The following is a 25,660-nucleotide window of genomic DNA, read 5'->3' as shown; positions in this document are numbered from 1 at the left end:
TCTTTAAAAATATATAATAATTATTTTTAAATATTTCTGTGAAAATTAAAATTTATAGAAATTGTAAAAAGAAAAAATAAAAAAATATTTGAATTAAAATAATTTTTTCTATTCCACTTATAAATATTATCATATTTATATAAATATAAAAATCATTATAAAATATATAAAATTATAATTATTTAAATTAAATTATATATATAATTTATAATATTATAATATTATAAATTGTGATGCATTATGTATTTTTCTGTTTCGATTTATTAGTCTTTATATTTATATTATTTATTGGACCAATTGACAAGTAGATATTACCAATATTAAAAATAAAATCCCGATAATAATGTTTGGCATCTTATAACACTAGAAACAGGTTTTTCTTACAAAGATTACAGTGCCCATAAACGTGGAACAGAAGGGACCACGTGACTGAGAAGGTAACCAATCAGCTGTTTAACTTTGTCGTGCCGCCAAGCTCGTCTCTATTCTGTACTGTGCACGCGGAAGCTAGATTTTCGTGTGATATTTTTGCAAGTAAATGAACGTTTTCTTAAAATGGTTATATTAGTACGATAAAAAAACGGCTGAATTTTACTTTTGTGCGTGTAATAAGACGTTTTTTGGTCGGTATATTGTTAAATTCTGTTCTCAAATGGTTCTATATCATAGTCGCCATTTTGGTGATAGACCGAGCCAAGATTAGCGAGTGTACCTATGATCTTTTTATTTTCACTCGGCATTCGGTCGATCGTCGTGATCGTCGGTGACGCCGGGACGGAATTCTAACCTCGAGGATGACGCAACAAAACAAAACGATGAACTTTCTCATACATGACGCGAACGGTGAGTATGCCGAGTGCGCGCCAATTATCAGCATGCCTTACTTCGATGATAATGTCTTAATTTTCTTTAATTTTCCTTAAGAAAACTCAGTTTTAATATTGTTGTCTTGTTCCTGGATTCATGCTTATGTTTCTATTATTTTTTGTTTAACTCTTATTAATTATGAGTCCGTGTTGGCTCTTTTTTTTTCATATTCATGTTAATCCTATGCTCTATTTCTTTGTAAGCTATTTGCATTAAATATATGGAAAAATGTTTTTATTTTCTTTTCTATTATTAGATAAATAAAAATAATTTGTTTTAAAGTTATTTTATCTTAGATTGTTAAAGAATGTATATATTTACTTGTTTGATTGCTTATACAAAAAAATCACTTTTATTTTCTAATACTTTTATTGAAACAAGAATCTTGTTTACTTATTTATTTAATTTAGTTAAAATAATTTAATTAAAATAAATACTTTGAAATATCTTTGTTATATAGTATATTGATATTTAATGTTTAAATTTAACAAATATCTAAATTTTTTATAAGTTGTTATTGATATATTGTCTTTGTATTATAAATCTGTAAAATTTATTATGTATATTAAAAAATCTTATTTTTTTATTGAATTTATAAAAAAATTAAAATATTAAAATAAATATATGATATATTTGTTTATTAAATTATTAAAACACTACTATAAAACTTAATATTTTTTTTAGGTCATCCACAAGTAATAAAAGTAGTACAGAGTACAGCTAATAAAGCATTGGGCGGTATCGTCAGTACAACAAATGCAGGTGGCCTTAAAGTCTTTAAGACTCCGAGCCAAGAATCTCAGGTATAATATGTTTATAAGAATTTTAACCTATTATTTGAACTCTTTTAATTATAATCTTTTATGATGATAATTTAACTATTTATTTTACTATTGAATTCAATAATTTTTTGATATTTAGGTTTTGTCATCTAACGCACAAGTTCTTAGAACTATCAGTCTGCAAAGTCCTTCAACTCCGGGTCAAAGTAAGTTTTTTAATAATTATTTTCATTTATTTCTATTTTATATATTCTTTTATATATTTTTTATGATAAAACATTCAAACAAATATTTTTTTAAATCTTCTCATATATCATTTTAAAATAAAAAATAATACAATGTTTTATAATTATTTTAGGGTTGGTTACAATACCATTACAAAATACAAAATTGGCAACAACCAAGGCTGGTGAACCTGTACTCACCAAGACTATACAATTAACATCTGCACAAATGGTATACTTTATTTAAGTGATTATCTTTTGAATATTTTTAAAAGATAATCGAAATTTAAGAATAAACTTTTTAAAATTTAAGAATTTTAAAAATATATAAATAATTTTTATTCTTCTATATAGAGTGATATAAAGCAGGCAATAGTATCTCAGCAACAACAACAACAATCTGCTAATCAACAAATTGTGAAAGATGCAAGTGGAAAAACATATATCAGTCCAATATTGGATCATAGTGGTTCTAGAAAAAGACAAGATGTTGAGGGTGGTGATTTTGTACCAGAGTAAGGATTTATAAATTTTTTTTTTTATTCATATGATTAATATTTTCTTTAATTTATAGATTTATAATTATATGCAGATAATTTTTTTTTAAATTAATTGAATAAATAAGATTTAATTCAAAAGAATTAAATACTGATTTTTTATAATATATTTATATTTTTAACAGTAAGCGAAGAAAAACAGAAAAAGTAGGTAAAGGATTACGTCATTTTTCAATGAAAGTTTGTGAAAAGGTCAAAAAAAAGGGAACGACGTCGTACAATGAAGTTGCGGATGAACTTGTTGGAGAATTTACTAATCCTGCTCATATAAATTCGTTAACAGATCAGGTATTTTCTTATTTTTTTTATTTATATTATATTATAAAAAAATAAAAAACTAACTGTAATATATGTAATATTTTGTTTAGCAATACGATCAGAAAAATATTAGAAGACGTGTTTATGATGCTTTGAATGTTTTAATGGCAATGAATATTATTTCAAAAGAAAAAAAAGAAATCAGGTGGTTAGGTCTACCAACTAATTCTCTTCAGGAATGTTTGGCACTTGAAAAAGATAAAAAAAAGAAAATCGAGAGAATTAAAATGAAAACACAACAATTACATCAATTGATTCTCTCGCATATCTCTTTTAAAAATTTAGTGGAACGTAATCGTGCCAATGAGAGTCTGCGTGGCCCACCAAAACCAAATTCTGCCATTCAGCTGCCATTCCTGATTGTGAATACTAGCAAAAAGACTGTCATAGATTGCAGCATTTCAAATGACAAGTAATTTAAAAAAATAATAATTATTGCTATTAATATTTATTGTATTTTAATTGATAACATATTTGTTATAGAACCGAGTACCTGTTCAATTTTAACGATAAGTTTGAAATTCACGACGACATTGAAGTTTTAAAGCAAATGGGTTTAGCTTTCGGTATATAATTTTAACATTTTTAAATATTTAATTGAATTATATCTATTAATCTTATTAATTAAAAAAAGTAATATTTAAATAGGTTTAGAAAAAGGAGAATGCACTGAAGAAAATTTGCGTAAGGCCAAATTAATGGTTCCAAAATCTCTGGAAAAATATGTGGAACGTATGTATTATTTATAATTAAAGAGTTTTCTAAATCATTATATAAATTTTGTTATATATTTCTTTTTAGAATTAGCATCTGGTGATTTGGAAAAATTTATACCAGTGACCATTCCTGGACCAAGTACCTCAATGGAAGACCTGGACACAAAATTGGAAGGCTCTCGACCTCCTTCATCTTCTCATACTTCACTTTCAGAAGATGTTTTATCGCCACCCTCGCAGTATTATTCCGAGGAAGAAGATGAAGAAGAAGAAAGCGATCAAGATGACCAAGCCGATAGTGATCTCGAAGTTAACTAGCACTCCGAACGATTTTCTCGGGGCTGGACTCAGGGTAAATAATTTATTAAATACATATTATAAAAAAATCATAAAGAAATCTTTATTGTATAAATATAATATTTATATTTTATAGGATACTCGTCATTGTTAGCAGCGTATTCGATATGGTCGTCATCGATATCGCTCTCAAAAATGTCATTTTTATGCGCAATCAAGATGCGAACGAATAACGGTAATCGGGGATGTCTTAAATATGAAATCTCATCACCGTTAATAAAAGTCTGTTAATGAAAAATGAGAATGGTCAAAAAATGAATTAAATGTCGATTGGGGCCAAGGAGAAACAAAAAAGCAAGAAATAAATCGTGTAGGAATAAAACTCAAAAAGTTTCAGAACGTCTCGTCTGAAAAAAGAGATTTTCGTGCACGACGATCGACAGGATCCATGATTATGCGGCGCGACTGAAATCCGGGGTGCTATTTTAATTGTGCATCATCTTAACAGGTTTATATGACTAGCATCTATGTATTGTAAATTATAATCTTGACAATGATATCGATATTAATGTGTACGAGACATTATGACCAGTACTCATTTTCTTATGGCACGTTTATAATTAATATCGCCCGAACTAATATGCCGTGATGGTATTCTGGATACGGGCACACGTCTGATTCAATTTCGAACTAAAAATAATAAATTGTAATAATGTTATTGCACTGTGTATATCAATTTTCTTTACCTTTATGTGTTAATTGCTTTTCTATTTAATAGAAATTTTTGCTTGTTTCACAACTCTGATTTTATATTGTGATAGTAAAATATAATTTATAAAAATATAATATTAAAAGAAGTATTATTTTCATTTTAATTTTTATGTTTATATTGTTATAACATGTTAATTAATTATATATATATAATAATTAATTTTATATATATATATATATTTATATATATATATAAAATTTTTTATGAAATTAGAAAGAGGTCAGTTTCAGATTTATATTTAAAAATATTTTATAACTTTAATATTAATAATGATCAGTAATAATATATCAATGTTGATTAAATTAAACTAAAGAAAAAATGAAGGAATAATATGAATAAATTTTATGAAGAATTAATTTATCCTAATTATAAAAACAAATATATTATTACAATTTTTACATATAAAATATTAAATTCAATATTTTAGTAGAATTTAATATATTATTTTCATATTTTAAAAATTATTTTTTTTTATTTTAATTTTAACATAACTATTCTTATTACAAAAATCATAATTTATTCGAGATCATCATCGTCATATAAGTCATCAAAATCTGAAAGAAAAGATTATTCATAACTATATTAATAATAAATTATAATAGAATATAATTTTTATTTACCATTGAAAAAATCTGCATGCACTGCTTTCTCACTTGCAGTTAGATCAACTAATAAGCGACTGCCTCCAACCTAAAATATTTTTAATAAATTTATAGTTTTATTAATATATAATTAAAACAAATTTATTTTATTAATTATTAATAAAAATTATAATTCAGCAAAGAAAACATAACCTTTAAAATTGAAATGTACCTCTTCTAATTCGATATAAGATCCAGCTCCTTCTGGAAACATTTCATCTGCTACAAGAGTAGGTTTCATTTTATTACAAGTAACAATTAAACAAATTCTTTAATTTTTTGTAAAATTGTTGTTTACAAATATTAACAAGATACAGCAAAATAATGATCTTTCAACTAAAAATTTGAAATCTTTCATCTTTCAGCGCCCTCTAGAAGAAAAAGATAAATTCATATAACCGGATATTTTAAATTGAATTTTTAAAATTCTTTATATATTTACAAAAAAAAAAATTAAGGATTAAATAAAATGGAATTCAATAATCTTCATTTTTTTTTTAAAAAACTGTAATTATTATTAATCGTAATAATATGATTATTGACAATGACGCGGCTATGTGCACATTAAAACACCTTAATCCGTATCTTACAAGACCAGCTTTTCTTTTACATTATATACAGTAGCTAAATATTGTATTATTTCACTTTGCAATATAATAAAACTATTTATATATTTATATATTTATATATGCACGTATGTGTTTCTGAAATCATTGTAAGTATCCACATTTTTATTTTACATGTGGACATATACAACGAGTTATGACAAATTTATCATTATCGAATTCTTTCTATGCTTAGCGTAAGTAAGAAACGATTCGAAATTAAATGATTTTGCTTGGCTTTCGTCTTCTCTATACAACACAATAGGCTCCGCTAAGGCTCCGCTTATCGCCGATAACTTTTTTCTCCGGCTTCCAGGGTGTATAACGTTATTTCTCCTCTCAGAATTCAGAATTCTAACTAATTTAATAATAATATCTCATTTGATCTTAGAACCAGTCAACTTGGTTACTATTTAAACAATTAAAATCAATCGATCGGAATTCTTTTGTTCATTATATATTATTTACAAATTCATTAAAATTAAACTTTTCTTTCATTGAGTTCGCATATTCAATTGTATTAATTATAACTTTCTATATTTTATGTAAAATTAATTATATAAATAACAAAAAATATATATATCAAAATTTGAAAACAAAAAAAAACGATCTACATGATTTTCTTGTATCCTATACTTTTGGATAAATTACAGAAATAAAATATTATACTATATCACTTAAATGAAAAGATTTTTGAGCTAAAAGTAAGATAACTTTTGAAAATAACTATTTTGAAAATCATTTGTGAATAAGAGATATGCAGCATTTAATATCTGTACTTTTAATATATCATACTATTGTTCTATATAATTCTAATTTATTTTAGTTTATAAAAAATGTTAATTAGATCGATTTTTTTTTACATATCAAATAGTACGAATGACTATAATTCAAAATTAATATCATTATAATAAAAAAAAAAAAAGAAAAACATTAATAAAATATTTTGCATTTGCACATAAATTATAATTCTATTGTTACAAAATATTAAATGAAATTTTTAAAATCGATAAATAATAAGCAATAAAACTTAAAGATAATAAACAAGTCATGAAAAATTTAAAAAACGTTTAGACGTTTTTTTTTTTCTCTCTTTTAGTTAATTCTCTTAGAGATATTTCATTCAGATATATGAGATCGTAAAAAATTGTACAAAATTTACATATAGAAATATAATATAAGTACGATATGCTAGAGTTCTTAAATTCTTTAACATTGATCGTCAATAGTTTAAAAAAAAAAAAATATGAAAGAATCATTATTATTAATACATCATTAAAAGTCATTGTACTATTAGCTCAGAAATCTCTTATACATTGGATATGATAATTCCAAAAGAACATTATATATGTATAAAATAATATTAAAAATGAGAAATATTAAATATAGACAAAATTATCGTTCAAAAATATTATCATATCATTCTGATAATATTCAGTTTTAATATAATTTTCATAATTAGTTTAACGAAAATAGTTCTTTCATTTGAAAACGGTAATAAGTACAGAAAAATGGACATAAAAAAATTTAATTGACTGGATCTAGGGTCAAAATATACGGTCCGCGCAGAGAAATTCCGTACCCCAGATTCCAAGCGAAGAAATTATGTTTATCTTCATCATTCAGCAAAAGAGAAAAGAAATTATATTTTTTCCGTAGAAGGAAAAAGTTTTTTCCTCCTTCCTTATCGCTGGAAATTCAACGAAGATAAATATTTTTCAACGCAGAACATATTCTGAATATGGATATGGACGATTATTTTCGATTACTATTTTTCATATAGCCCATTTTTAACGAACATCTAGAAATAGATGTCTATTTATTATCGTTAAATTATGCAGTTGTCTTTAAAAGGAAATTTTATATTTTTAGAATTTGATGAAAAGAGATGAGATTATTTAAAATCAAAGTAAAAACGTAAAAACTAAAAGGAGCGAAAACGGATTAACTATCGTGTTATAAACTATGCTATTGTATAAAACGTGAACTTTCATTCTATATAGAACTTATTTACACTAAATAAAGAATAAATTATTAACATTATACTCAATATAAAATATAACTTACATATATATATATATATGTAAAAAAACGATAATGTTCCGACATTAAGAAAGACATCATATATATATATATGTATATATATATGTATCTAATATATAAAATATCTAATGAATTGTAAAAACGCGATAAAAAATGCGTGTTAATAGTTCTTACGAATTTGCTTTGATAAAAAGAAATAATGTTATTTCACATTTATATATATCATAAATTGAATAGATATTTAATAATGGATTTGTAATTGGAAATGTAATTCGTATATTAAAGACAACTGCGTAATTATAAAACCGATTCATATTATTGCGATAGACTATACGATTAATTGATCTAATTCATCAAAGAAGCTGCTATTGTGCAGCAAGATTGTCCTCGTCTATAACTCGGTAAATTACATTTTTTTCTTCGGATTTTTTGTCCGAAAGTCTATTAGTTCTTTTACTTGTATATTTTTTCTATTTTTATTTAGTTTTTTTATTTTTTTTTTTTCGTTTAATTTTTTTAATACTATTTCTACGTAATGTCAACCGACCGTCTCGATTGGGGAGAGAGGGGGAAACACTCAAGCGATCCAGCGGTTGTAGGGGGATACTGAACGTTTCTGCGCGGCCCAGGATTAATTTACCTGGAAGATCGGACCGCGTGGTAAAACACAGCCATCACGTAAGCTTCGCACTGATTACAAAATCTTTTACACAATTTCTCATGCACTCATTTATTCTCTCATTCATTCTCTTTCTTGCATACTCATTCGTTTTTTCACCAGATATATTCTTCTTATTCGACTTAAACTAAATACAATCGTAGATTACAAGTATGTACAATTAACTAGTTCTTACTGTGAAGTTGATGACGAGGCCGTGTACGAAGCAATCTCAAGAATTCTCACTGTTTTTTTTAATCATTTCTCTTTTCCATTTTTTTCCTTCAATGTACATATACAATACACTCGCGTAATCAGATGTGCACGCATACATAGTTTCATTTAATAAGCGAGACAAAATGTTTCTTGTTTACAATATCAGATTGAGTTGAGTTCACAGTAGATTCCATAAAGATCTTCGTCAACGACCTCGATTGTTCTTCAATTTGCTTTCTTTTTTTTTTTTTTTTTAGGGAAAAAACAGACATCTCGTCACCGCCGTGAAATGGCACACCCGTTTTCATCTCTCGAGTATTGTTTAAGAATAAAACCGGATTATTTTTTTCTCGAGGAGTATAAATCCTTCTCGTTTAATGTTGGAGAACGTTCCATTGAAGCGAATCCAAAACGAGTATATCTTAGAAGTCGCGACCATCTTGTTCCTCTCGCCAAAATGAGTGTTTTTGTTTCATGTTTCTGTTGCCGTAAGAAGGTGAAGTTTATGAAAGAAATTCATTAATATAAAGAAAAAGAATAATTATAATATATATATAAAATAGTAATAATGATTGATGATGATGATAAAAAAAAATAATAATTAATAATAATGATAATAATAACAATAATAATAATAATAATAAATACTTAATAATTAATAATTAATAATAATAATAAATAATAATAATAATAAAAAATAATTAATAATAATAATAAAATTAATAATGATGATGATGATGATGATGATGATAATGATGATGATTGTGGTGGTGGTGATGGTAGTGGTGGTGATGATGATGATGATGATGATGATGATAATGATGATGATGATGATCCTGGTGACGGTGGTTGTGGTGGTAGTGATGATAATGATGATGACAATAATAATAATACTAATACTAATATTAATATTAATACTAATAATAATAATAATAATAGTAATAATAATAATAGTAATAATAATAATAATAATAATAATAATAATAATAATAATAATAATAATTGTAATAATAATATTGATAATAATAATAATAAAATAAAAAACATGTTCTATAAATATTATTAACAGAGTAATGCAAGTAATTCTTACATACAATTTTGTAAAATCTTGCATGAAATCATAAAAATGCTGTATCAAAAATTATCATATCATAGGCTTAGTGGGAACAGTTGACAAAGTTCATATTCCATAATTTGTCAACCATGTATATTCTTACTCAATATTAATTTCCTATTGATAATTGATTAAATATTGATCTCGAACCTAAATGGAACTATCTGCAAAACAAAAATATTTGATCACTAATGATTTGATTATTCTTGATCTATTATTGAAGTAAAATTCAACTTAGTAATATTGACAAAATACAAGATTTGTCTTAATTTAAAATAAATAATCAAAAATATCTGAAGTTTCTTACGATATCAAGCGTCCTCTGATTTTTTCCGATTTTTCCCACTAAGCCAACGATACGCTGCAACAAATATGATAAAATTGTCTTGTAAGAATATGCAATACCTCGATCTTCTTGAACCGTAACTTAGAGGAACAGTTTTTTCACCTTATTACGGCAATATGCTTTCGCAGCTTGTAACCGCAAGCGTATATCGAGTCCATTTTCTTTATCGATCGATCGTAAAAATCATACAAGCACCGTATGTGTGTGTTTATGTTCTTTGCCCCATTACTCCACGAGTATCATTAATTATCACCTAACTTGGCATCCTTGCGGTATACTTGTCGCGGCAGGACATGTGGAGGAATCCCTTTGTACAGAACTATTATTCTCTTCCTCTTCTTCATCCTCCTCTTCTCGAGAGGATTCTTCTTCTTGGCTTTTGATCGGTGGATTTCTTATTTCGTTTGGAACTTCCGGACTTTGTAGTTTCTCCGTCATTAAATTGGACTCCTCACCGTGAACAGGCGAGCCCTTTAGCTCATAGCCTTCTTGACAACGTGTCAATTTTAATCTGATCGGCGTAACTTTAGCCGAACGAACATTTCTAGGTGCACTGCCGCCAGTGTCGGGATCAGTAGGTTGTTTTTCTTCTATGTTAGCAGTTACTGATGGATAAATAGGCTCGTCTTTGACAGGTTCTGGAGGAGGAGGACCTACTCTACTATCAGTCGGATGTCGTTCCTCTTCTTCCTCTTCTTCTTCATCCGTGAGTAAAATCGGTAATTCATCCGGAGAATCGTTACCTCTGCCTAATCTTATGATCAATTTTGGTGGGGCGGTTCCACCTTCAAGGATACGTACCCTAGCTTCTTTTCTACTCGACTGTCGTTTTTTTCGTTTACCGTTCTTATCTTTTTTACTTTTGCCTCTTAATTTTTCATCGTTGTCGAAACCGGCCATGATCATACGTCTAAATTTCATACTTTCTCTTCTCAATTCTTCGATACTTGGTGTACTTGGTATACTACTTAATCGTTTTTTCGGTGGTCTGATCCTCGTTCTATCATCTTGACCGCTTTCCTGCCCACCAATTATACTATTGCCAATTTTGATTTTCAATTTTGGCGGACCGCTATTCATAGTAGTGGTCGTAGTGGTCGTTGTTGTCGACCTACCACCGCTACTCTGCCTTCCTCTTCTACGATCTATATTACCAATCGGAGCATTACCACTAGAACTAGCACCGTTAGTAGCACTACCACGCCTCCTCTCGATATTTCCCTCTTCCTCGTTAGCATCCAGGAACCCTGTAGATCTCTCTTTCCTTCTTTTCTTTTCCATATTTGCATCGACAACTGCTTTATAGTCTTCTCTTGTAGGTATACTGGTCATCGAGGCGACCGCTTTAGGAATTGTTATCACTGTGCGATTGATTTGTGGCATTATAATTGGTGCGGATGTAGCAAGGTTTCCACATCCTGTCTCATCCATATTCATATCCTGAGAACAATACTGTCTGAGCAATTCCTTCTTTCGCATTCGTCGAAGATTTGATGTTCCGGAAGCGATGGAAGCACTGGTAGCGGCTGGAGTAATTATTACAGGTGCCTGTTGAGCAAGCGGTGGTACTGACGAGGTAGCAACGTAATTTGCATCAAGGAAAGGGCCTTTAATCTTCACCTTCAGTTGATTTCTCGAGTCTGTCAAAGAGACTTTATTAGTGTCTACAAAGCCAGAAGACGAAGCGTCGATACTTGCATCAAAACTTGGTTTTGAACAATCTTCTTGACCTTGTTTGATCAGCGCGGATCTCAGTTCTTTTTCGAGATCTTCCTCGATATCAGGAAGGGCAGGATCATTCGTTGAAACACCGGTGAAAGTACCAAGGAAATGATTCTCATATGTCTGGCCGTGTAAAGTGGAAGAGCTTGAAGCATCGAGAGTAGAATTGTACGTTCTCATATCGACGGGGCCAGGAATAAGTGGGAGGACGGTATCAAAACTTTGTCCGGCATTTGACTGACTTTCCACGACGGCAGAATCATCATGATTCGGAGAGCAAGAAAGTCTCCTATCTTCCAAATATTTTCTTGTGCCTCCCGGACTAGAGAGTCTTGACTGAATGCTTTCTCCAGAAGCCATGACCGTGGAATCTCTTCTTTCAACTCCAGCCGTTGCAGCATCAGTAGACTTCTTTCGCTCTCTCATAGTACGCAAATCAGCAATATTCGCTTCACTGGTCGAATCTTCGTCGGAATCAAAATCGTACACCGTACCGACTAGCTTGTTTTGAATGGAATCATCGTGTTGACCGATACCACCACCGGAAACCAAAGAAAGTCCTGAGTTTTGACCGCTTCTACCTCGTCCTCTCCCCCTTCCACGCCCACGTCCTCTGTAACCAGAATGTTGCGCCGAATTTTTCGTCCCTCTGCCACGACCTCGCGCTCCAGGAATAGTTTTTTGAGTATCTTGTCTTGGAGATTTCCCAGGAGATTTTCCTTGTAACGATGTGACGCGGGCAGAGGTTCTGGTAGGTTTAGAAGGCGACTTTTTCCCAGAATGTTGACTTTTACCATCTGCCAAAGCTTCTTGAAGACTCTCGACAACGGTATCATTAGTATGATTTTCCGGTGCTACAGTGTTCAAGAAATTCATAGGCAAAGAGGGTGAATCGGCTACTTGCGTTTGTAATTGTTGTTGCGTTCTCTCTATAGATTCTGTAGGTGGAGCGGTGACTTGGGGAGGTGGTGGAGGTGGTGGTGGAGGTGGTGTAACTATTTTAGTAGGCGAGACCATAGCTGCTGTAAGCGCCATGTTGTGTGAGGAAGACGTGAACGCTGCGGTACATGGTGAAGCTTGTAGATTAAGCGAATCTTCTAATGGCTTCACGTGGGGTAATAATGATTGAGCTCCTGGAAAAGCCGCTCCAAATGCTGGTGGAAAAAGGGCTGGACCAGGAGAAGGATAAGGTAATGGTGCCGCGCAGGACTGTGGCGGAAACAGACTGACTGGACCAGTACCGTAACTAGAATCTGCGTAATACGTTGTTTCCATGGAACATGGCGGGAATGGAATACCAGCCACGTTCTTGTACGGTGGAATAGAATGATCCTCTGCGGAAGAGGCGGAAGTAATCGAAGAGGATGTGGATCTACGAGACGGTAAAACTTGACTTTCTGCCCATCTAGTATCTGGACGACCATTTATGTCATTGTACGGGGAGTTTTGATCATATTCCTGTTGTCTGACAACGTCATCTTCTTTTTCCAGCACTCTATCCATCATTTCAGCCGCCTGATCATCCTCCGATGCTGGCAATCCTATTAAATGTCTATTTACCATTTCCATAGGATTCTCTTCGGATATTGGTTGATCGAGCATCGTTCTTTCGTGCGATTCTTGCTGACTGTGAAGAATCGAATGTGGCTGCTGCAGAAGATATTGTTCTTGTATACTCGGTGCGTTCAAATGAGTACGTGCAATGGATTCGTTTTCTGGAATAGATTCGTTAGGGAATTGATGGTTCCCATATCGACGATTTTGCGTTTCCATTAAAGCATTTAGATGTTGCACATCGCTAAGTTGAAAACTATTGATACTAGGTGGAACCCATCTTTCGTCAGTCTCTGCTCGATCAAGCTTTGATCGTTCCACCAAGCTTACTTTGTTCGTTTCACGATCCTCTTCGTAAGCTGCATATCTATCGTTACCACCCGAATAACAACTTTTTCTCTTTTCTTCTATTGTACTCTTACAACTGCTGGGACGGGTTTCGTTAGTAGATATCTCTTCTTCAGAAATTTCAATATTTTTCACGTTCAAAACTGGTTCTGTGATAGGCTCAAGAATTTTTGTCTCTTTTTCTTGTTGTTGTTGAGTGGTTTGTTGCTGTTGCTGAAGTTGTAATGGTAACTGTTGCTGCGATTGTTGTTGCTGTTGCTCGTATGTCTTTTCTATAGGTGATTCTTCCTTTTTAACTTCACCATCTACAGGTACTGCCTCTAATTCAATCTGACTAGAATTTGACTTTTTTGAGAGTTCCATACGTAGCTTCTCTACAAGATGCAACGTTTCTCTAGCACTATCCTCTTTCGAATCTTCCTTAAACCATAATTCATTATTGAATGAAAAACTTAACGGTACACCCCGTTCTTCCGCGTCTCTAGATATACCGAATCCATCTTCATTTACTATTTCTTCCGTTAACATATCTTGATCAAAATCAAACAATTCTGAAACACTTGCATCTTTGCCATGTTGTGGTGAGAAGATCGATCTATTCGCAGATTTTCGTCTTTTTTGATGTTCTTTTTCTGAATTTTCGACTCTTTCCAAAATAGATTTACCATTATCATCTTCGTTACTTTCTTTTTGAACGTTTTCTCCAAGAGAAATTGTTTGAGATTCGATATTTTGCAATTCAACACTTTGTTGATGTTCAATAGCATTTTCCTGACTTTTCCCCAAATTCCGATCGGTTTTTTTCTTTCCAGATGTAATTTTCTCAATTTGAGATATCTCAGCAATATCCTTTTTTATTATTTCTTCTTCTATTCGCTCTTCTGGTTTTGGTTTCTCAATAGTACTGTTGCTTTCGTTAATATGATTTTTACGATCTTCGTTCTTTATAACCTCTTTTATTTGTTGATTTTCTTCCACAGATTCTTTTTCTTCTTTTTCTTCATCGCAAATAACTTTTTCAATCTTTACTTCAGAAATTTTACTCTTAGACATTTTATCGTGATGTTCACGTTTTTCCAGTAATTTGTCTAATCCTTTCAGTGATTTTTTCGGGCTGTCTCTTTCCGCTCTACGTTGCTTCATTTCTTCTTCTAAAATATTTATCGCATCTTTACTTCCAATCTTCTTTACTTTTTTCTCTTCGCTCTTTGAAGAGCTATCCGTACACTCAGCTTTTTCTTGATCGATAATCTTTTGTTCGTCTTTCTTACTTTGTTCTTCATCTTTCTTTTCTATTACCTTAACAGATTGTTTGTCATTTAACCGTTTCTCCGATTTTTTGACCGTTTCTTTCCCGCTCTTCTCATCTTTCGCAACGGACTCGTTTGGTTTTCGCTTCCTGCCTTCGGATTTGATCTTTTTATCTTCTTTTCTTGGTAAGGATTGCTGCTTACCAACTTGACTCGACTTTTTGGTAGGCCTGGTCCCAAAAATATTTCTTGACCCATCATTATCTCCAGACCCAATGAGCAAATCCTCATCAACCTCCGTTCCTGCTGTTGTTGTTGATTGTTTTTTATCTCTTTGATCTTGCTTTTTGACACTTGCTTCTTGTTGTGTCTGGTGTTGTTGCTGTTGCTGTTCTTTGCAGGCTCTACGAGGTTCCTCTCTCTCAGTAGGCGGCTGAAACTCAGGTCCCCGCCGCCCGTCGGAAGTTTTAAGCTTCTTCTCGGGCAGCTTCTTGAGTTTCCGCCCTGAAATTGATTTTCTTTCAGCTTCTTGTCGTTCTGGTGATGTTTTGCTAGGCTGTTGCTTTCGATTCGCTGAACTAGGAATCGCTTTGCTTTTTGTTCTGTTACCACTATCACTTTCGGAAGAAGTAGTAGCAGAAGAACCATCTATCAATTCATCTGAAAATTTCCTATGTTCCGGATTTTCCGAATCACTGCTACTTTCTGTAGAACTAGAACAACTATTGCTACTACTACTGCTGCTATCACTATTACTCGAAAGCACTGTCTCTCGCGTACTTGATTTCCTAGGTCTTCTCGAACGACTTTCTTTCGAGATTTCTTCTTTTCTCGAGGATTCTTCCTTCTTCGAAACCAATTCTTCTTTTCTGGATGAGAGATCTTCTTTTCTAGATGACGAGGAGGAAGAGGACGAGGAAGAGGATGAAGACGAAGAAGAAGATGAAGAGGATGACGACGATGACGACGAAGATGATATTTCTTCTTTTCGCGAAGATAATTCCTCTTTTCTAGAAGAATCATCTTTCCTAAATTCTTTCCTTTTCCCTGTCTCTGGAGATTCCTTTTTCGATCTTCCATCGAATGTTTCTTGTTCGATTTGCTGCGTAGTTTTATTACCCATACCACTTTTGATGTGTTCTGCAGCTTTCTTTGCAGCTTGCCTCTGTGGTACATATGCCAAAATCTCTGTCCCATCTCCAAATTCTTTATCGAAATCATACACGTCATTATTTTTAATTTCTTTTGACTGTTTATTTTCTCTTTGTTTCTTATTAGGACTTTTGTCTTTTGATTGCTTTGAGGAGGAAGATTTTGGAATTTCCTCGACAGGAGATTTAATTATTTCCGACATAGTTTCAGGCACTGAATTATCTTTTTTGCCTTGTTGTGTGCGTTGCATGATTTCCGAAGCTTTCTTCGCAGCTTGTCTTTGTGGAACAATCAATGCAGAAGGTATGTATTCTTTCTTTTTAACACTAGTTTTATTTTGATTCTCTTTATTCTTCGATCCTGTATTGTGATACGTCGATTCGACGTGTCTGGAATCCTTATTAAAGTTTTTCTGCGAATTTTTCGACAAATTTGCCGCGGAAAATTCCTTTACAGCTGCTTTCGTAATTAACACTGCAGAATGAGACGCATGTTCTTGAGAATCGGAATCTGTATCTGAATAAATAGCCGAAGCAACGAAATGTTTTGTTGCTCCACCGCTTAACGTTAACAATTCATCACTTTCACTACCAGATGCACTTCCTAATTCTTTTTCCATATGCTCGAGAGTATGCGATCTACTATTCACAAGTTTTTCATTTTCACTGTTTTCCCTAACTGTCGAGTGTAATTTTTCAACCGATTGAACAGCTTTTTTCGCTTTTCTTCGTGATAGTTTGGTTTTTGCAGACACATTGGTTTCCTCTTCTGTACTCGATTCAGTTTCAAGTTTCAAGTTTTTCGATTTTTCAGTTTTTGCTTTTGTCGCATCCGTTTCACTACTACTGACAGATGATAAATCACTGCCATAAAGATTCTTTCTTCGGACGGAGCCGTTGAAGTACAATTTTTTACTAGAGGCACCATTGAAGTCCTGTTGTTGTTGTTGTTGCTGCTGCTGTTGTTGTTGAGTTTTCTTCTCTTCACTAGTTGGAGAATCTATACCAGCAATTCTAGCAACAATTGTGTCAAAATCATGAGTGTGATCTTCTGAATCAGGATGAGAATATAATCGATCATATATCGAAGGTCCATGATTAGCTTCCATCACAGCAGCAGCTGCTGCCGGCGGTAAAGGTGGACCTGACATTACTAAAGCTTGCTTGTGGAACGTCTGCTCTCGTAATCTAAGGAAAGATCGACATAATTTCTCTCTCCTGCCAACCATATAGCATAGATTCCGGACTCTTTCCAAATCTTGACGTAATTGCACGAATGTCCTCATTTTTTCGAGATCGGCTGCTTGTCCTTGATTACGGGATCCACTACCCGAAAGTTCTCCACAACGAGGTGCCAATAATGGTTTGTTATGACCAGCCTATTAAATTAAATAAAGGAAGTCAAATAAATACATATATAAATATAATCAATTTAATATATATTATAACAAATATTAATTTTATTGTAACAAAAATTAATTTGATACAAACACAAAATTTTATATTTAATTCTTTTTTATTTTTTATTTCTTTATTTTTTTTTTTTTTTTTTTTTAACTTATTCTTGATCTAAATATTTAATTCAATTAAGAAATTCTAAGATAAATAAAAAACTTTATCTGAAATTCTATTAATACCAACGATTATTTAATATAAGTTAAATTATAATTATAATTAAAAAAAAAAAAAAAAAAACGAAAAATAGATTATAATATTAATGATAATGTAATTGGTAATATACATATTATTACTAGTTTCAATTAACATATCAAGTTTTTAAATGTCACTTACCCTTCTTTTGAGCTTCCAATAATTATAAATATAGACAATGCCATCAGGATCCACGTCTAATTGTTGCGAAGCAATATCTTTTAAACTTACATGTTTGTCAAATTCTGCTTCAATTTCTTGTAATCTAATGAAAAAATAAATGCACAGTTACATCATAAAAAATGATTTAAATAAAAGTATAAAATAATTAAAATAAAAGTTTAAAATAATTAAAAACGTACTTTGCAGCGCGTGCTTGATTTTTTTCCTCAGAAGTCATGTCTTTCCTCTTGCGTCTTCTAGATTCCGCATCTTCGGAATCTGATCCTGCCTTGTCACCTCCACTCCCTATACTGCTTCCAGTGCCTTGAACTTTATCTTTTGTATTTGTTCTACTATGTTTTTGACAGTAGGACTATAAATAAAATATTTCCATTTTTATTCTTAAATTTCAAAAAAAATTTTTATTATAATTTAATATTCTTTAAATTAATATTTTAATATCAGTATTTAAATATAAAAATGTATTAAAAATAAAAATATAATTTAGTGGATAAAATCCATATATATATATATATATATATATATATTGTTAAAAAATATTTAATTTTTTTACATTATTGAAAATAACTTTTTATTAAATATATACCCTTAATTTTACTCCATCGTCGGCCATTTCATCTTCAATAATTGCCTTCATTTCTAAGCCATATTTGAAGGCACACGTTACATGATAAGCTGTTTTACACGTTTTTATACTGCACTGGATGCAAGCACCGACTCTTTCTCGACACAGCACACATATTAAGGCCCACCGACTTTGCTGCAAGTAAGAATTTATTCCATGAATTTAAAATTCTAATTTTTCTTTTTATAAAATGTATTGACTTGTATATGAATATTATATTATATTTACTGGAATACTGGATATTTTAGTAATAGGTTCCATTCTTTCAACACAGCCAATGCTGACTTCTGGGATCCATAAAGCACAAGAAACATGAGCCCATTTTTGGCCACTACGAGTACACTTCATAGCACCACCTTTGTTAGGACAAAGAACACAATCTGGTCGTTGACTTAGAGAACAAGTTCTACATAGCCATGAACCATCTGGTATTGAAGTGATTCCATAACATGCTTGATGTACACATATGTTACAACAATCACAAAATACCATTTCGTTTCCTTCTTCAGAATCGGGCTAATAAAACAATATTTTTTTGATTAATCAACTATTATTTTTTAATATTATTGATATTTATAAAATTAATCACTTACGGATCTACAAACGTCGCAAATTACATTTTCATCATACTCAATACCAAGACCTTCTTCATTTTTTACTATAGTCTGTATTCTTTCCCAACAACGAACTTCTAATTCTTCTATCACACGTTCTAATTGTGATTCCGTAATAGGCAACTGACCAGCCTAAAATTGTAAAATAATAATATTGTAAAATTTTGAATAAATATTTATTCCTATTTTTTTTAAAAAATAGATTATATATAATAATATACAATTTTAATTCATTTACATTTAAATTCATTCTAATTTAGTAATTTTTAATATTTTACAGATATAAAATAAAAAGAAAATAATAAATAAAAAATATATTTAATTTATTATAGAGATTATATTATTTGATTAAAAAATTATTATTAAATAATAAATGATAAAAAATTTTATATTTTATTTGATTTGTTTAAAATTTTTTTAGTAAATTTTTACAAGAATTATTAAATTTCAAAAATACCTGTGCACGTTCACCATTTAACACATCCAACCAAGCAATATCAGTATCATCAAGATCATAAGCACAAGCTTTTTCTGCTCTTGCTGGTGTTGTGCTTAAGTGATGATCTTCAGGATTAAAATAATCATCACGAGATATCCTCACAAACTTTTTTGGTCTATAAAAATATTATCATCAAAGAATATTATTAAAAGTTAAATAAATGAAATAATATCTTATATGAAAATATTTATCATTATGCGAAAAATTATATTTTTATTATAAACAACATATTAAATATAAACAATATTTTGATTATAAATAGTAAAGATTTAATTTTAAATTATTTCTAAAATATATTAAAAATATTATTACTTCTTTGAAATTTTAAATTATGTATAATTAATTTTTAAATATATTAGCTAAAAAAGATACTAGCATTATTTGCTCATAATATAACAATTGTTATAATATAATTATCAATAAAGTATTACAACATTGAAAATATTTAATATAGTTATTTATTAAGTTTAATATAAATTTTGAATATTTATGTTTAAAAATTATTTACTTTTAGATATATATATATATATATGTAACAATAATATTTATACAAAACTTACAATTTGAATTCACTGTGCTGCTTTATGGGTGTTGCTTGTGTGATAGTGACTGTTGGCTCAGGTAGGGAGTCTGGATTAACAGGTACTTGAACACCTCTCTCCCATTCTTGCTTCCATTGATCGGTAATAACCCAATATTCATTGGGACTTAGTGGCTCGCTATCAGGTAATTTCATTGCGCTAATCAAATCCTTACGAAATAATTCTGCAGGTGCCTCAGCAGAAGAACGATTGTATATACTAGAGATTTTAATGTCACAAAGTGGTCTGGGGGTCCAGGATGCCCCTCCTTGACTGGACGACGCCATCGTTTCCTCCTCTTCTGAGGGCCCCATGGTAGCTGCCAGCGACGACGAACCCGTCGCTGGACCCAGCCTACATTTGCGCCTTTTGATTGCGCCTGGGCAAGACGCCAAATCATTGTCGTTTCTATTTATCCGTTTGCCTCGCTGTGCCATTCTATTATACCAAATGATTTAGCGGTACGTGGCACGTGCAGGAAAACCGCGCGTACCCTAAAATGTTCTATTATTATAAATTATACAAATGATTAATAATATTAGAAAAAAAAGTATTAATTTAATTACTCACTACATAGTCGTCCATGTATTTATTATCTAGAAAGCTGGTTCCTCTCAAAGCTGTAAAAATAAAAAATAATTAAATGAAAAAAATTTTCATTTAAAACTTTTCTAAATAATTTTCTATTTTTTCTTAATACATTTTGAATGATTCTCTGTGTAACATTTATTATTTTTTATAAATAAAGAAATATTTGTAAAATATCATATGATTTTATAGTAATTTTCATAAAATAAAATTTTCATGCTTGATGTAAGAAATGGAGTATATCAAATTAAAATAAAAACAAAACAATATATAAATTCAATAATTTATGCATTGTTTCAAATATTAAATTGATAAATGTTTTTACAAATAAATAATTGATAAAAAACAAATCTAATAGAAATATGTAAACAATGATAATACATAATAATAATTGTATAAAAAAAAATAAATGAAATATGATTACTTAAACGTATTTCATATGATATATATTACAATTTTCATTACCTAATTATAAAAAATACGTTCTTCTATATACAAGAAAATATAAAATATATATAAATAAATGAATATTACACAGAGATCATAAATATAAAACATAAAAGTATTCCTTCGCAAACTAAATTTATAAAAAGAGCACTTATGATTAGAACTATTCGATAACACAAATTTACAATTCTAAGAACTAGAAAACATTAAGAATTTTATATTAAAATTATAACAATGCAAACACGTTTGAGAGCATAAAACTTGGACAAAAGGATTGATGGTATAGACCGATTGTATTGCAGGGGGTCTGCGGCCGTTGATCCTCGATGGCCGCCGCGGAGAGGTTATAAATGGGACAATCCAGCAGAAAGAGTTATAATTCAAACAAAATCGGTTTTCCGTGACGTTATAAGGCCTTGAGTAGTTAGAAAAACACAATGATCTTCGAGAAACTGATCGCCGTGGCGGCTGGCATGTAAACATTGCGACGGAGTTACTCCGCGGCGACGCTCGAGCGGCACCGAGGCTCGACCGTAAAAAATTGCCGAAAGACTTTCGATGACTCGACACGAGAAAGTCGAGACTCGCGATCGAGAGAATAGACGTCTAGAAGAAGATCGGGCGGAGAGTCGAAAATGCTCACGGGTCCATTGGGCTGGTGGTGTTCCTGCTGGCCGACAACATTGACAATACAGATGGCGACAGGATCGACTCGCACACGAATCTGGATACACACGTATACACATCTGAACGCATACGCAGATGAATTTTAATACACATGCACACAAATGTAAGTAAATATACACACACAATATGAAAACATAAGTATGCACGAACGTAAATGTATACGCACACGATGTTGATATGAACACGCGAGCACAAGTTCGACACGCACACGTAAACATGAACACGCACGCGCGCGCAAGAAAGAGTAAGAACGAAAGAAATAGAAAAAGATAGAAATGGTCGGAAGGCAGTAAATGCCTTATTATTGATCTATCGACGGAGAGAGTGATTTCGCGCGCGATGATGCACGTGACAAATAATAGCCGGTATGTCTGATCGTGAAAGATCGAATTATTTTTCGATCGGTAACTCCGAGATGGCAGTAGTCCGAGTACGCCTCTGTCACGGCAGCCTAACCAAGATGTCCTCATTAGCAATTCGAGTCGTAGCCGCAACTAGCTCGGTTTTACTCACTTCATGGGCCGAGGGCTCCAGTCGAGCTCACTCAACGCCCTCAAATAGCCTCCGTAAGGATACCTGATGGCTTTCTTCCTCGCGCAGTACACCGAATCGATATTATATTTACATTAATGTGGATACTGCTGTTTGGCGCCATCATGCCTAAAAAAATAACTGTCTGAGCGCGAAGTCACGTGACCCCGCGACACAGCCAAATCTTGCAATCACTTTTATTCATAGGCCATAAGAAATTCTGGAAACAGAGCAGAATAAGAACCTGTGGAATCTCTACATATGTTTGTAATAATTTTTTTTCACTTTATTTTAAAATTCATTATGAATTAATAAAAAAAAATTTTCTTTTAATTCAAAAAAAGTGTCTTCTGAATTAATATTTTTTTTTTATATAACATTTATATGCATTGGTTCTCTTAAAATATTTCATATTTTATATTTTTTTTTCTATAAATAAACTAATATAATAGCAAAATTTTTATTTATATTTTTCATCTTACTTTCATCTAATATACGTTAAATGTTTATATATATTATCATTTAAACAATTTATTCCTAAAAATGTTTAACACAATAAATTACTATATTATCTAGAATTTTTATTAATAAGCTATTTTATGGTGGCACAATCATAAAATAACTAGTATTAATACAAATCTTAAAAACCAATTTTGATGATTCTCATTTATATTTTTGATAATATTAAATTATATAACTATTATATTAAATTATATGCAAAGAAGATTAAATTTATACTTGAATTTATGAAAATTATTATTTTAATTATTTCTTTTTTTCAGATATATTGTAATTAATTATATTTAACATGTTAACATTCATATTTAAAGTATGTATACATATAGTTTTTTATAAAAAAAATTTGATATATTTTTCTTATATTTATCATTATAATAATTTTCAATATTTATTTTTCAAATTTTTAATTTTTATATTTTTGTAGGACTTTATTAAAATCAAAATAGAATTTAGCAGCAATTTTTTATTATCCTGTAAATACAGTAAAAGGTTTAAGTAAAATTTTATTTATTTTTTACATATGCTTGTAAAATATAATATCTTTAAAAAAATATTTTTTTGAAATCATTAATTATATTATTAATATACGATAGTAATATAAGCTTCTATAAATTTTAGGAAAATTATTTCTTTTTTGACGATCAAGTGAATATCGAACACGTCTTTTCTAGTAATAATAACAGAAGTCTTTAGGAAAAATGTGACGTTTTTCATTTTTATTTTCAGAGAAATAAAAAAAATTCATATTTTTAAATTATTTTACATTAATTTAAAATAAATTGATAATTAAATTGTAAAATAATTTATTATGATAATTAGTATTTTTTTCAATCTTTTCACTGTAATAAAGTTGTTCATATTGTAGAGGTTATATTTACATGTTTTACATATATAAATTCATATTACACAAAAAATATTAAAATTTTTTTTAAAAATTATTCTAATCGATAATTAAATTCATATTTATATTTTATTAAAAATGGAACAGGTATTTTAAAAATTATTTTTTTTACATTATCAAAAAATTATCTTTATGGTATAATAATTTTCTATTTTTTAGGATTTGAAAACAAAAATCGATCAGGCTTGCCGAACGGCCGAAGAATTTACGAAGCTTTATTATGAAAGTTTAGATAAACGTAGATACGTAAGTAATAAATATATAAAATAATTATTTTACATATATAATAGATTATATAATAAAAATACAAAATATCATATTGATTCTAGCTCATATCAAGATTATATTTGGATACTGCAACTTTAATATGGAATGGAAATGGTATTGAAGGCAAAGATAATATACAGAAATTTTGGACAGATTTGCCACCTTCAGATCATTCTGTTTTTACTTTAGATGCTCAACCAATAACGGGTAAATATTTATATATATATATATATATAAGCATCATAAATTTTTATAGTATGTATAATATGTATTCTTTCATAAAAGAAAAATATCTATTATTTTTTATAAAAATTCATAAATTAATATATTTAATATAATTATATTTTAGGTCCTGAAGTGGCAGATCAATTGACATTCCTTGTAAAAGTTGGAGGGCAAGTAAAATATGATGATAAAACATCAAAATCATTTAACCAAAGCTTCTTAATTGCAGCAATGGGAGATAAGTGGAAAATTGTAAGCGATTGTTTTCGAGTACAAGAAGCACTAGAAAATGTAAATTAAGATAATATAAAATTATTTGTTTTCAAAATGTTTAAAGATCTTTTTGATTCAATATTTCTTTTTATTTCTATCGTCGGTCTTATATCAATGTATAAAGCGATATTAAAATTTTCGTATTAGTGAATCAGTACGTTGGTCGATCATTTAGGAATAACTTTACACGAGAAAAAACTAAAAATAAATATAGATATAAATACTTAGACATAAACATTACTATGATACATATCGTATAAAACATCGATTTTATATCTTTTGACGGCTCATCAACTTAAATATCCAATGATTAATAAGATTCTGAGAAGTTTTAAATATATAATTTTTTAAGTAAAATCAATTTATCAATATATAGTTTATAATATTTCTTAAGATGGTTTATAAATATTGTCTCTAATTACTTAAATTTAAAAAAAATCACACATAACATTTTTTATTTATATTTTATTTCTTATTTAATATAACTTGTGATTAGAATGATTGAATAAACAAAATTATATAATTAAAATATATTAATGATTATATGACAATTTATTCTGTAATAGACAAAATGATTCTTATAATACATGATTACAATAAAAATTAAAAATTGTTTTAAAATAAATTTGATCAAGCTTAAAAATTATTAAAAATATACGTAAAACTTGAATTATTAAGTTATGTGTGATTTTTTATAAATAAATATGTATTTACAGATAACATTTTATTATGTTTTGATCTTATATTTTGTTTTAATAAACTAAGAATTGATTTAAATTTCAATTAAAAATTTATACATTTAAAAACTTCTCAAAAAGATTCGTTCGTACGATCACTCGTCTTTCTTTCCCTCCCACCCTCTCTCTCCCTCTCTTTCTCGCGTTTTTAT

General features: G+C 29.9%; 5 protein-coding genes across 14 annotated transcripts; 3 read left to right on the top strand and 2 right to left on the bottom strand.

The window, feature by feature from the left end:
* The first annotated feature begins 401 nt into the window (after window positions 1-401).
* Window positions 402-4,479, top strand: LOC409887 (transcription factor Dp-1). Its single transcript, XM_393377.6, has 11 exons — window positions 402-843; window positions 1,552-1,670; window positions 1,789-1,855; window positions 2,008-2,105; window positions 2,228-2,388; window positions 2,556-2,718; window positions 2,799-3,160; window positions 3,232-3,314; window positions 3,397-3,480; window positions 3,550-3,816; window positions 3,898-4,479. Exons 1-10 carry the CDS (start codon window positions 795-797, stop codon window positions 3,780-3,782), a joined length of 1,419 nt encoding a protein of 472 aa, XP_393377.4. The 5' UTR covers window positions 402-794; the 3' UTR covers window positions 3,783-3,816; window positions 3,898-4,479.
* Window positions 4,480-4,985: 506 nt separating this feature from the next.
* On the bottom strand, window positions 4,986-5,550 carry LOC724639 (COP9 signalosome complex subunit 9). Its single transcript, XM_001120530.5, has 3 exons — window positions 5,347-5,550; window positions 5,154-5,223; window positions 4,986-5,087 (listed from the first exon to the last, which is right to left on the bottom strand). The coding sequence occupies exons 1-3, from the start codon at window positions 5,413-5,415 to the stop codon at window positions 5,050-5,052; spliced, it is 177 nt and encodes a 58-aa protein (XP_001120530.1). The 5' UTR covers window positions 5,416-5,550; the 3' UTR covers window positions 4,986-5,049.
* Window positions 5,551-8,923: 3,373 nt separating this feature from the next.
* On the bottom strand, window positions 8,924-22,727 carry LOC413377 (PHD finger protein rhinoceros). Of its 8 annotated transcripts, XM_026445747.1 has the most exons (13): window positions 22,569-22,726; window positions 20,904-20,953; window positions 20,313-20,827; window positions 19,711-19,867; window positions 19,233-19,385; window positions 18,868-19,155; window positions 18,601-18,774; window positions 18,194-18,366; window positions 17,973-18,096; window positions 10,259-17,560; window positions 10,118-10,171; window positions 9,791-9,974; window positions 8,924-9,176 (listed from the first exon to the last, which is right to left on the bottom strand). In XM_026445747.1, exons 3-10 carry the CDS (start codon window positions 20,768-20,770, stop codon window positions 10,406-10,408), a joined length of 8,682 nt encoding a protein of 2,893 aa, XP_026301532.1. In that variant the 5' UTR covers window positions 20,771-20,827; window positions 20,904-20,953; window positions 22,569-22,726; the 3' UTR covers window positions 8,924-9,176; window positions 9,791-9,974; window positions 10,118-10,171; window positions 10,259-10,405. The 8 variants fall into 8 exon arrangements, with proteins under 8 accessions (XP_026301532.1, XP_026301515.1, XP_026301523.1 ...); XM_026445730.1 differs by adding an exon at window positions 22,012-22,092 and having other exon boundaries at window positions 9,791-17,560; window positions 22,569-22,727; XM_026445738.1 differs by having other exon boundaries at window positions 10,118-17,560.
* Window positions 9,421-9,782, top strand: LOC113219302 (putative uncharacterized protein DDB_G0277057; the record flags this gene model as incomplete). The annotated part of the gene is made up of 1 exon (XM_026445763.1): window positions 9,421-9,782. A coding segment is annotated over one exon (342 nt), but the record flags the coding sequence as incomplete, so codon positions are not given.
* Window positions 22,132-24,922, top strand: LOC413378 (NTF2-related export protein). 3 transcript variants are annotated; one of them, XM_006571594.3, is made up of 4 exons: window positions 22,132-22,158; window positions 24,166-24,252; window positions 24,336-24,480; window positions 24,623-24,922. In XM_006571594.3, the coding sequence occupies exons 1-4, from the start codon at window positions 22,147-22,149 to the stop codon at window positions 24,796-24,798; spliced, it is 420 nt and encodes a 139-aa protein (XP_006571657.1). In that variant the 5' UTR covers window positions 22,132-22,146; the 3' UTR covers window positions 24,799-24,922. The 3 variants fall into 3 exon arrangements, with proteins under 3 accessions (XP_006571657.1, XP_016768756.1, XP_006571658.1); XM_016913267.2 differs by lacking the exon at window positions 22,132-22,158 and adding an exon at window positions 22,833-22,853; XM_006571595.3 differs by lacking the exon at window positions 22,132-22,158 and adding an exon at window positions 23,765-24,093.
* Window positions 24,923-25,660: the final 738 nt, after the last annotated feature.

Source organism: Apis mellifera, linkage group LG1, assembly GCF_003254395.2.
Source record: "Apis mellifera strain DH4 linkage group LG1, Amel_HAv3.1, whole genome shotgun sequence".
Classification (NCBI taxonomy): domain Eukaryota; kingdom Metazoa; phylum Arthropoda; class Insecta; order Hymenoptera; family Apidae; genus Apis; species Apis mellifera.
This window is presented reverse-complemented; position numbering and strand designations above follow the sequence as displayed.